The 12,021-nt window shown below is 46.3% G+C and overlaps 2 protein-coding genes across 4 annotated transcripts; both read left to right on the forward strand.

Moving 5' to 3' along the window:
- Positions 1-37: 37 nt before the first annotated feature.
- Positions 38-2,489, forward strand: LOC125543433 (VAN3-binding protein). Its single transcript, XM_048706775.2, has 4 exons — positions 38-783; positions 900-1,869; positions 1,952-2,059; positions 2,154-2,489. Exons 2-4 carry the CDS (start codon positions 903-905, stop codon positions 2,375-2,377), a joined length of 1,299 nt encoding a protein of 432 aa, XP_048562732.1. The 5' UTR covers positions 38-783; positions 900-902; the 3' UTR covers positions 2,378-2,489.
- Positions 2,490-8,080, forward strand: LOC125543432 (uncharacterized). 3 transcript variants are annotated; one of them, XM_048706773.2, is made up of 14 exons: positions 2,490-2,716; positions 2,890-2,953; positions 3,279-3,420; positions 3,824-3,954; positions 4,087-4,124; positions 4,210-4,289; positions 4,388-4,455; positions 5,203-5,470; positions 6,232-6,344; positions 6,423-6,488; positions 6,768-6,858; positions 7,052-7,119; positions 7,567-7,604; positions 7,693-8,080. In XM_048706773.2, the coding sequence occupies exons 1-14, from the start codon at positions 2,691-2,693 to the stop codon at positions 7,877-7,879; spliced, it is 1,380 nt and encodes a 459-aa protein (XP_048562730.1). In that variant the 5' UTR covers positions 2,490-2,690; the 3' UTR covers positions 7,880-8,080. The 3 variants fall into 3 exon arrangements, with proteins under 3 accessions (XP_048562730.1, XP_087402798.1, XP_048562731.1); XM_087546672.1 differs by having other exon boundaries at positions 3,824-4,124; XM_048706774.2 differs by lacking the exon at positions 2,890-2,953 and having other exon boundaries at positions 2,584-2,716.
- The last annotated feature ends 3,941 nt before the right edge of the window (positions 8,081-12,021 follow it).

Consider the following 12,021-nt stretch of genomic DNA (forward strand, 5'->3'; position numbering starts at 1 on the left):
CTAGTAGCCCAATGGGCGATGGCTGTAAAAACTACCGAGACCGATGTATTTCCGTTAAGCAATTAATGGAAAGGGGTGTGAGCCCTGTTGAAAAAAAAAGGTGTATCCACTTTCTAAAACTAGCAACATATTTCTAAGTTAATGAAAAATTGTCAGTCTTCAATGTATTTTGTGTATGTGTCTAAGCCATACTCCGATATTTCTCAAGAAAAAGAACTTATAATATGACATGCAGCATATCAGTGTGGATATTCTGTCAACTAAGTGACCACTCGCACACCTAGCTTAGTTCTCTATCCTGCTCAAACGTTAATGTGAAATGTGAGATCAAAACAACACTTGTGCTCTCATTCCAAATATCAACAGACACCAGGGGCTCCACAAGAGAGCAGATTGCCAAAAGAAACTCTACTCTGCCGCAGTGCTGCCAAAAGCAACATTTTGAGCACTTTTATGGAGGCTTTAGTTAGCACCCACTATCAGCATGAGCCCCTCTAAGCACTGTTAATTAACAGCACTTCATCACGCTTTGTCCTTTCCTGGCTTCCATATATGGGACAAGCCTGACAGTGTCATCCGTGTGTGCTTGACTGAACTCTCAATTGCTTATGTCAGATAGTGAGTACTCTGCCGATCAAGCTCACTCTCAGCTCTAAGTTGTGTATCTCAGTTGCTTATGTCAGACAGTTAATACTCCAAGTTGTGTATCTAGTTGGTACTAATTGAGCTTTGTCCTAGCATCAAGCTCACTCTCAGCTCTACTCTGCCGCCGATCTCTCGTTTGTACGTGCCCAAAATTCATGTGATTCAAAATTTTAAGCTGTGGAATGTTCGAACATGTTGTTGACTTTGTGTAATTTTGTTCAGTACGAGTAACATTTACCTCCTGACTCTCTCAGGCAATGGAGGAATGCCTTGATCAGCAGCTGCAGAAGAAGAGCAGCAATGGTCAGCTCCAGAGGCTCGAGGGCATCGAGGAGGAAGGCGGCCCGGCCCCGGCGGAGAAGTGGCCTCCGACGACGGTGCGGGCGCCGGAGACCCCGACGGAGACCATGGAGTTCCTCGCAAGGTCCTGGAGCCTTTCGGCCGCGGAGATATCCAAGGCGCTCAAGGTCCTGAGCAGCAAGGGCGTCTGCGACATCCCCGACGTGGGCGTCGTCGCGGGCGCAGGTAAAGAGCAGAGGTCGCCGCCGCCGCCAGTTGACGCGGCAATGGCGGTGTCGCAGGCAGGCGACGGCGGTGTGGGAGGAGGAGTGACGAGCCCGCCGTTCTCTCCCAGGGCGGGTAGCATGGACGCGCAGCTCCTCCGAGCCACCGCCGCCGCGGGGAGGGCAGGGGGCGGCAAGACGACGATGGGCGCGTGGATCAAGGAGCAGAAGGAGAAGAAGCGCGCCGAGGCCCGGTCCCGCAACGCGCAGGCCTACGCGGCGACGTCCGTGGCCGGGGTGGCGGCGGCGGTGGCCGCGCTGGTCGCCGGCGCGGTGTTCTCGTCCTCGCCCGCCCCTCCTCCTCCTCCCCCCGCCACGAGGGGCGACGGCGGGGCGAAGACGGCGGCGGCCATCGCGTCGGCGGCGGCGCTGGTGGCGTCGCACTGCGTGGAGATGGCGCAGGCGATGGGCGCGAGCCACGACCAGATCCTGGGGTCGATCCAGTCGGCCGTGAACGCGCAGGCGAGCGGCGACATCATGGCGCTGACCGCCGGCGCGGCGACGGCGCTGCGCGGGGCCGCCATGCTGCGGGCCAGGCTCCACAAGGAGATCCAGGCCACCGCCCTGCCCGGGGACGCCGGCAGGGCGGCCTCGGAGCGGGACATCTCGCCGCTCATCTTCGTGTCCAGAGGCGGCGAGCTGCTCAAGCGCACGAGGCAGGGTACGTCATACTACTTCAATCCGTGCATGATCGTTGGACAAAAATCCAGAGAGCTGACATGACATGCACGTATGTGTTGCAGGGATACTCCACTGGAAGCTTGTGACGGCGTACATAGACCCCAACTTCCAGGTGATCATCAAGATGAAGAGCGCGCACATGGCGGGCACGTTCATCAAGACCAAGAAGTGTAAGCAGCACTCTTTCTGAATCCACTTCAGTAGTAGTACATGTATCACAGTCTCTAATATAACTCTGTACGTACGTCCTGGATTTTGTTTCAGGTGTTGTGGTGGGCGTCCGGGCGGAGGTGGCGGCGTGGGCGGGGAGGGAGGTGGAGGAGGGGGGCCGGCGGAGGGGCTACTTCGGGGTGCGGACGGAGGAGCGGGTGATCGAGTTCGAGTGCCGGAGCAGGCAGGAGCAGCACAGGTGGGTGCAGGGCATCACCGAGATGCTCAACCGCCGCGACAACATGAACATGAACATCACCCACCTTGTTGTAAACTAAATCAGTCGAATGCCATGGAACTCAGTCGGTGCTATTCTGGTTTCGTGTGATCGATCACACCTGCATGTATGTATATACTTGTGATTCAGTATTCTGCTGTTGCTGAACTGAACGAACTCTGGTCTGGTCTGGATGCGACTAGTGTTCTGTGAAGGCCACGAATCCCCCGACTCCTCACCCTGTCTAGTATAGCTGGGGAAGGGCACTCTCCTCTGTTTTTCCCTCCCAAGTCCCAGCAACGAGGGCACGGGCACTCGCCGCCGCCGCCGCCGCCGCAGCGCGTCATCCTCTTCCTCTCCCTCCTCCGCGTGTCATGTTCGCGCACGGCTCTCTCGCGAGGTACCAGTCCCATTGCAATTTGTTTCCTACTCCGTCTCCTATTAGAATAGAAAATCTCTATAAACACGAGAACGACATGGCTACCGTAGCCGAATCGTTCTACTCTACCGCTACCGGTAATCCCCCGGCGTCCTAATACCACGCCCCGCCCCGCCCCCTTTTCTGCTTGCTAGGTTTAGCCAGCTTGCTCGAAGGCCCCTGCGCGCCGCTGGCTCCCCGCTCCGCTGCTGCCTTCAGGTACTAATACGATTCTCGATGCTAAGCTTCTGTGATATTTTCTTTCCCTTGTGTTATGGCTTGTTAATCGAGAGGAAAGTAGCTAGGTTTCAGCTGCTGCGCGAGATGCAATCGGCAGGAATGTTACAACCTTTCCCCTTCCCTTTGGGGTCTCTTAGATTAGATTTCTCGACCAGAAATTGACTGCCAGGATGAATTTAATTTCGGTCCATGAATTCAGTGTTAACATACCTAGTTACCCAGTAGGCCAGTACAGTACACTGTTTTTTTTTTTTTTTTTTGAGGGAGCGGTACAATGTTCATATGTTAGTGCTTTGACTTGCAGGGATCAGTTGGTCCAAATAATTTGCCCTCCTCTGCCATGGAACAGGGGCAGGGAGCTACAAACAATGCGCCGAAACATAGGAAAACAGATTCACCTGTGCAGAGATGGAGGCCAGTCTCAACACAAGCATCTTCCCCAAAAGGTTTTTGCTACTTATTTCCCACCAATCACTGATGAAATTTACTGGCATTCTTGAAGATTATTGTGATGCTGCATATTGCTAGCCAGATGATTGACTTGGTATGGATGTCAATCTAGGAGCTCAACCCTTGGTACAAGCTTCTCTTGGATTTGTCTGCTTACCCCTGCCATTGTGTAGTTATTACTTCTTTGGTGACTGCAAGACCATCAATAAATTCCGAGTTGATGCTCAAAGCTTAGAAATTAATTTTAGAACCCGGTTTGCGCTAGTTAGTTACTTACCCTTTGCCCTTATGATTTGTCTCTTTCTTTCTTTCTTAATTCAATCCCTTTCGCATTTTAATTTAGTGTGTGCCGAGTTGTGGTGTCATTTTAGAATGATCTTATATTTCCACATGATACAGCTCACCTTGATGACCTATCCAATTCCGCAAGGAAGCAAACAGTGGGGACTTCCATCAGTGATAGTGAGAATTTGGCATCGGATGAAAACACTATGGAGGTAATGGGAGAAAAATATCCCTCTTCTGTTGAGGTATGCTACACAGATTGCTTCAACCATTTTGTTTTCAGCCAAGCTCTTTTTTACCCCTTCAGGCTCGATATGTGTGTCATCTTTGTAAGCAGTCTCCAAATACTGTTCACAGATTCAATTGTTCTTTTCCAGGTAGATGTTCCTCTAATGCGTTTTCTCAAAGGAAAAGGGTATTGATCTCATACTTGCAATTATTTATTGTGGATAATGCTTGACCTTCATCTGTTAGTGTAATTTGTATTCTTTGGTGTTTAGTGGATCTGTGCAGAAGCAGATTGAACAGGAGACTGGAGTTAAAATCATTTTCCCATCTGCAAAGGAGGAAACACTTGTTGGTAAAAATATCCCCATCTTTCTTTCTGAAATTATGTTCAATAAGGTAGCTATTATTAGTTATTTTCAGAGCTAAATAAGTTATTTTTTTAAAATACAGCCCTCGAAGGCAAAAGTGCTGAAAGTATTAGAAAAGCATCAGAGAGGATTTCAAAGATCCTTGAAGAGGTAGATATCCAACGCACTACTTTGACAGATGATTACTGTATGCTTAGGTCTTTACTGAATCACTGGCACTGTATGTGTTTATCTTTGCTGCCATACTGTTGAAGTATCATAACTGGTTATAGTCTGGTTTCACTTTCCATCTTCATCTGGTTCATCACACTAAAATTCTTATCGATACCTTGCATTATCTATTTACGCAAATCACAAGGCAGCTTACTTAACAGATATAAGTTCATTGAGTTAAAACTAACTTGGCGACTCTGTAATGTATCAAAGTGCATGTGCAGAATGCTAGAATCACATAGCTCCTATATCTGTTGCAGAAGTGCCAGTGTGAGTCACCAAACACATCTTATAAAAGTGACATTGTTACTGTATTTTTTTTCTCGGAAAGGAGATATAAGCCCTGGCCTTTGCATCAAGCGATGCACACATCCATTTATTATTGTTGTTGCTGTCATCATCTGCCTTACATAGAGTTCGCAACATCAATACCAGAAGGAATATTTGTATGATTGTCTGCTCATTTACTTTCCAAATTTTGTGAAAGTAGTACCTCATTGGGGTAATTGAAGTGTCCATCACGAGGACATGTTTTTTACATTTGTCGTGTTCCTTATTTATTTCGTCGAGACCACTGGGTTGGCCATGAAACCCTCGCTTTAACTTTAGTGTCAGACTTCTTAATCTCTCTAGCTGAGTGCGGCCCTATAATGAATTTGTGCCCGTATGTTTTACATGATTCAGGCTGTTCAAAGTCCAATGCTAGATTACTCGCATTTCATATCACTTCCGTTGGCCATCCACCCGGCTCTTGTCGAGAAGCTAAATAACTTCCAGAGGTCGATCCTCGGGGCGTCTGCATCTAATGTGGATAGTGATAAGGATGAAAGCCTAAGCGAAGGTTCTATGGAAGAAATTGATGAAGCAGCGAACCCTAGTGTTTCAGTCAAGCTGCCAGTCAAAGAAGAAATTTCTGTCATAGTGAAAATGGATAATAAGGGCTCCCAACCAGGTCTAAAGCTTTGCTCATTTTGTTTTTCAAGTGTAGCATGTTCCTTCTTTGAGTTCTATAACAGTCAATACTATCAACTTATGTTCTTGATAAGTAGGAATGGTCAATAGAACATACGTTACCTCGTTGCAGATTGAAGAAGAATGACCTAAATGGCCTATATATAATATGAAATTCTGTGACACTCCATGTTTGGGGATATGAAATTGTGGAACAGCAAAAGAAGAAACAAATATAGCCATTTTTCCCTAGTTAATTACAACATACTAAGCAATCAATATAGAGGTCCATTGTGTTTACGACGAAAGCAAGATGTCAATATGTGATGTCATTTTAGCTTAATGTTGGTATCAAGTATACTTTATGAATTTATGTGTCTGAGGTTGTTTTGTTTATATTGACTGCCATGCCACACTTTTTGTTTTGATCCTGATAGCTTATTAGCTCCAAAGTGTGATGCTGATGTCAGGAAACCTAGCAGCTCACTGTTTTATAATGAGATGCTGCAGAAGCTTAGGCAAATTGAAAAAAGGGAAGATATTAGAAATATAATATAATTTAAGTTAAAAGTTCTGGAATTCTGAAAAAAAGTGCAACTAGTAGAAATATCTAGAAACTGTGCTATTTTGTACTCTTATTATTAATATGTACTAGTGCTACACTGGTGACGCTACATGTTATTAGTATTGTTCTATGTATTTCGAAATTACAATGTTATGTGTATATTCAGGCATTGAACTGCTCTTTTTAATCATCTGCAGAGTTCGGCATTGACAAGTCGATATTCATAAAACCCAAAACGTTTCACCTAACGGTTCTTATGTTGAAGTTGTGGAACAAGGATCGTATTGCTCAGGCTTCTGAAGTCCTCCAGGTATTATCATTTCTGATATGATACGATTTTATTGGATGGCAATATGAAGAAATTTAATTCACTTCCTTTTCAATGCAGTCAATATCTTCCCAGGTAAATGAAGCTTTGGAAAACCGACCTATCTCTATACGACTTAAGGGTCTGGTAAGTTTCCTTTAGAGCCGGAAATATTTTGTCATCGAATACTTGCCTTTTGTATCTGGATCGGAATTTGATTTATAGATGACTAGTTAGCGTGTTAAGTCCGAGCCAAAGAACAAAGCATTTCATACTACTTTCTAGAGCACTGCACCACAGCACTCTATATGGTTTCATGAATAGGAAAGCGACGTCTGAAACACAATATTACATTCAAGTATGAATTGTTTTTGGATACTTCTGCATTTTCTGGGGATTCACATCACCTTAATGCTACAATTTCAGACATGCATGAAAGGCTCACCAGCTAGGGCCCGTGTTGTATATGCTCCAGTACTTGAAATTGGTGGAGAAGGGCGCCTTGTTCGAGCTTGCAGTATCCTTTGGAATGTTATATAGCTAATAAGCAATATGCATGTAGTATGTATTGTCAGATCTTTTAAATTTCCTCAGTACCAGTTTGCGCATTACCTACCATTGTCAGTAACTCAGCATTCACTATTACTATCATAGAATTGAGCTATATTTCTGGGATGTGGGATGTTGTCCCTTTACTTCTCTTCCATCAGAGGTAATAACTGACGCCTTCGTCAAGTCAGGCCTGGTTCTTGAAAGGGATGCCAAACAAGAATTGAGGGTGAGTACAGCTGTATAACTGGAATTAATTTTCTATCACTCTCTGCCAATTTACTATACATTTGACAGCATATATAAATAAGCTGATGATCAGTTATTCAGATTTTGGTCATAAATTTTGTCCACCAAAACTTACTGAAATTCCCTTACATGTGTGTCATTGTGTGACATCACATCGAACATTCTATGGTGAAATTGATGATCAGTCTTTTATCGCCAAGATGTTCTATCCTGATCAATTTAGGATGTCAGCTGGTCACTTCTATGGTGTCAGAGTCAGTTTGAGTGTTCTGGGATAAATGTTACACGCATTACAGTTAGCTTCTGTTGCATCTCTGTTTGCTTAAATAATTGTTGATATTTTTATGTATCCGTTATTTATTAATAAATCGAATAATCCTTTATGTGATTCTTGGTGCTAAAATTGCCTTTTGTTTTCAAACCGCAGTTGCATGCAACCATAATGAATGTGCGCCACAGGAAGAGGTGAGAGCAACAAACCATTGTCCGGCATCCTGTGTGATGTTCTGTCCATATACAGTTTGTCTCACCTTGTCCACATCCTTTACTGCAGCAAGAAATCGAACCGAAGAAACGATTCGTTCGATGCTCGGGCTATATTCAGACAATACGGGGAACAGGATTGGGGCGAGTACCCAGTACCGGCAGTGCACCTATCGCAGAGGTTCAAGTTCGACGAGGGTGGATACTACCATTGCTGCTGCTCGATTCCCTTGCCTGAGGTGGCTCAGACGGAGTGAGCTCCGTATGTTTTCAACACAATGCAGTATTGAATCTCAATGTAAGATCAATGATATAGGATTTAGATGTGCAATACTTATGGCACATCTAGATGTGCTTTAGCAAAACTGTTTATGTATTGCTTGAGGCTCGTGAGCATATTTATAGGAGTTCAATGACCAATTTGAAGTACAAAATAAGGCAGGACAAATCTTAGTCTATCTTATGTTTCCTAATAAATCAATATACTCAACAAGAACACCAAAACTAGTTATACTTGGGAATATCAGCATCCCAAAGCAATTTGAAAAAACGGATAAAGGGAAACGTAAGGGGAAGCTAATTGGAATTTTTGAACGGAAATCACTTGAACTCGATTGCTCACCTCCTCATGTGCATCCACAAGTCACAACCAACCAAACTACATTCCAATCAGCAGGAATGCCGTCACGTAGTAGCCCATGCACGGTCACTCACTACAGCGCCGCCGCGATCGCCAGCCACAGCTCCGCGCACAGCGCCGCCCAAGACCTAGGCAGACGGCGCACAGCAGGCCGCACCAGCGTCGAGACCACGTCGCCGAGTAGCACAGCGCCTCGCCAGCCAGACCGCCCCAAATCGCTGAGCACCACGCCGCCGTCTCCCGTATTCTTCGCCGCCAATACTCTGGAACCGTTCGCAGCCTTTCTTTTTTCTCAAGAAAAAGAAAAGTGGGGTAGCCGGGAACGTGGGGTAGCTTCGAGCCTACCATGAACGTAAATTACATACATACCGATGTAATTTTACAGCGTTCTTTTTCCGAAACGGAGGCAAAAGATTTGCCTCATCTATATTAAATAAAAAGAGGATAGAGTTTGTTATAAGGACACACTTTTACACGGCATGGAAGATTACTCACATAAAATAATGTTCTTTAATTTGTTTTAGCTCCGGCGGTGATCCAAAGGTTTGCCTCGTAGATGATGTTGTTTAGCAAGATTGGTGGTGGAGCACTCTTGTTCCGGAAAACACGGGCAATCCGCTCGTTCCAAATGGTCCATGACACGAGCATGGTTAGAGAGGCCATGGCCTTCCTGTTGGGGACTCCGGCGCCGGTCCTATTTATCCACCATTCCTTGACCGAACTCTCAAGATGCCACATAGAGGTGTCCATATGATGAAGCCCAAATTTTGTAATGACCAAGTTCCATAGCTTGATGGTGAAGTGGCATTTCAAGAAAAGATGCGGTCCACTTTCTTGCTCTCGCTTGCAAAGGGTGCAAAGATCACAATTTGGTCATCCACGTTTTTGTAGTCTATCCGCAGTCCAAATTCTGTCTTGGATAGCCAACCAAGCGAAGAATTTAGCCTTTGGTGGCGCCGAAGTTTTCCAAACCATTTGGTCCATGGGAGAGAGAACCAAGCCAAGGAATTGGCCTTTGTAGGCGGAGGCCGCAGTGTAGTGCCCGCTTGTCGTATGCTTCCACACAATAGTATCTTCTGAGAGTGCATCCAGATGCACATCATTCACAAGTGCCCATAGGGTGAAGAATTGTCGGATGTGTTCAACGGAGACAACCGTGGAGGTGTTGATCTTGAGGATCCATGCATTATTCTGTAGGGCCTCCCGCACCTTCCAATTCTTCCTTGAGGAGGCCGCAAAGACGAGCGGGGCAACATCCTTAGGCTTGCACCCATGGAGCCAGGGAGAATCCCAAAAAGGCGTTTTAGCGCCGTTCCCCATGGTGATGGTCGTGGACGCGTAGAAGAAGTCAAGATCCTCCTCATTACATGGATTTCCCAAGCCCACCCACAACTTTGTGGTGCCGTCCATTCAAACCATGGCCATCTCAAGCGCAAGGCCCGCGTGAATTTATCGGTGTTGAGAACCCCTAGGCCGCCATATTCGCACGGGCGGCAAACCATCTCCCAGTTTACCTTGCACTTGGCGCCCGTCGTCTTATCTGATCCCGACCAAAGGAAAGCCCGCTCCAGTTTGTTGATATTATGAAGAATGCCCGGCGGTATGACCAATGATGTGATGAAATAGACCGCTTGCAAGGTGGTGACAGACTTAACAAGGGTTGTTCGTCCAATGGTGATGATGTTTTGCCCCTCATATGTCACCAACCTGCCCGCAATCTTGTCCTCAAGAAATTGCAAATCCACCTTCTTAAGCTGCCAGACGGACAATGGATGGCCCAAGTATCTTATGGGGAAGGACGCCCTGTTAGCCGGCAATCCTTGCAGAGTGTGCTCCAGGTTTAGGTGATTGCATCGAATGGGCACAACCGAGCTCTTGTGAAAATTGGTGCATAGTCCGGTGACCTCCCCGAATCCGCGCAAAATGGCTGAGAGGTTGTCAATATCTTTTTTGATTGGAGCCATGAAAACAACCGCATCATCTGCATAGAGTGAAGTTCGCACCATGATCCCTCTCCCATGAATTTTGTGGAGTAGTCCTTTTCGGGTTGCCAGCTCAGTAGTTGTTGGAGTGTGCCAATTGCAATGACAAAAAGGAGTGGGGACAGGGGGTCCCCCTGTCGAAGGCCCCTACCGTGCTTGATGGGGTTGCCAGCCACCCCATTTAACAGAATGCTAGAAGATGATGTGCAAAGAAGAGCCGCAATCCAACCCCGAAACTTGGGGGGAAACCCCCTCCACTGAAGGAGGTCGAGGATGTATTCCCATCTGACCGAGTCAAAGGCTTTGCGTATATCTAGTTTGAACAGGAGAGACAGAGTCCTGCATTTGTGTAACCTACGGGCCAAATTCCGGACACACATGAAATTATCGTGGATGCTTCTGCTCTTGATGAATGCACTTTGGGCATTGGAGACCAAGTTGTTCATGTGCAGGGTAAGACGGATGGAAAGAATTTTTGCGATAATCTTGGCGACGACATGAATGAGACTAATGGGCCTGTAGTCGGCAATCCCCTCTGCGCCCTCTTTCTTGGGAAACAACACTACATTTGCGGAGTTGAGCCAATGGAGACTAGATGTGTGAAGGGAGTCAAACTGGTGTATCACCCTCATCATGTCGAACTTAATGACGTCCCAACACTTCTTTAAAAAAGATCCCTAAAGCCGTCCGGCCCGGGTGCTTTGTCACTTGGCACTTTTCTTTCGGTGGATGCTACAAATAAGCCGACTTATTTGTGTAGTTTTAAGTCGCCTCCATAGCCATCCGATCGGACGCGTCCCTACCATCCGATCTAGATAGAAACTCGGCCAGGAGTGGCCGTTGCCACCGACAAACCGTTGCAAGGAGGCTCATGCTGCAACGCAACAAAGGTGAAATACACCGCACCTCACCTGGCCCCAGCAGATCGCGGGCGGCGACGGCTGCCGCTCCCCCACCCCCAGCGGCCCCTCCGGCGCCGCTCCACCGCCAAAACTCAACATCTGCAGGACATCCGGCTGTGCCCCGTCACCCCGAATCATCGCAGCGCATCTCCTCGATCCCTGCATCGACCCCGATGGCGCAACATAACTACAGGGATATGCTCGCCTCCGTCCCAGCTCCAACCTCCCATGGATCTGCTGCATCCAGGTGGACGGATCCAACTCCGGCGAGCTACGAAGCACCTGCAGCGAGCAGCTACTGAAATTCGCCGGTGTTCTTCCCAGAAAAACCACCATCCGCTGTCAATTCCTCTGCAAATTGGGTAAGTTCCTTAGAAAACCCCTAGCCCACATGCTTGTATTATTTATTGCAATGGAGCTTCAGTTAGTAATTTGACTGTTGATGGAGCTTTAGTTAGTAATGGAGCTTCAGTATACTGTCGATGAAAAAAATTCAGAAAGAAGTTTCAGAAAAGTTTAGTTTCGTTAGTATTGTGTTTCCAGTGGTGCATTTGAAAAAAAATCAAAAACAAAATTGTAGGCTGCTGCAAAAAATATCAAAAGTTCAGAAAGTTTAGTTTCATTAACTTAATTCCTTCTGCAAAAAATAAAGAAGTTCAGAAAAGTTTAGTTTTCATTGCCTTGATGTTTACAGTGGTGCAGTAGATTGAGATTGTTGTTGTTGAAAAATTCAAAAACCATTGTTTCCATTATGAAGTGTTGAACTGAAAAATTGTGCATGATTGCTTCTTGCTTCTTTCTTCTTCTGTTTAAATGGTAATTACTAACTGATATAATTGAGCATTTATAATACTGTTGCATAGAAGAAAAATGGT

This window comes from Triticum urartu, chromosome 3A (assembly GCF_056163025.1).
Source record: "Triticum urartu cultivar PI428250 chromosome 3A, HENAU_Tu73, whole genome shotgun sequence".
NCBI classification, from domain to species: Eukaryota; Viridiplantae; Streptophyta; class Magnoliopsida; order Poales; family Poaceae; genus Triticum; species Triticum urartu.

Coding starts and splice junctions, on each gene's coding strand:
- LOC125543432 (XM_087546672.1), top strand. CDS start 2,691: ATGTTCGCGCACGGCTCTCTCGCGAG. Junction 2,717..2,889: donor GCGCACGGCTCTCTCGCGAG/GTACCAGTCCCA, acceptor TCTGCTTGCTAG/GTTTAGCCAGCTTGCTCGAA. Junction 4,456..5,202: donor TTTCAAAGATCCTTGAAGAG/GTAGATATCCAA, acceptor TACATGATTCAG/GCTGTTCAAAGTCCAATGCT.
- LOC125543433 (XM_048706775.2), top strand. CDS start 903: ATGGAGGAATGCCTTGATCAGCAGCTGCAGAAGAAGAGCAGCAATGGT. Junction 1,870..1,951: donor GCTCAAGCGCACGAGGCAGG/GTACGTCATACT, acceptor TATGTGTTGCAG/GGATACTCCACTGGAAGCTT. Junction 2,060..2,153: donor GTTCATCAAGACCAAGAAGT/GTAAGCAGCACT, acceptor ATTTTGTTTCAG/GTGTTGTGGTGGGCGTCCGG.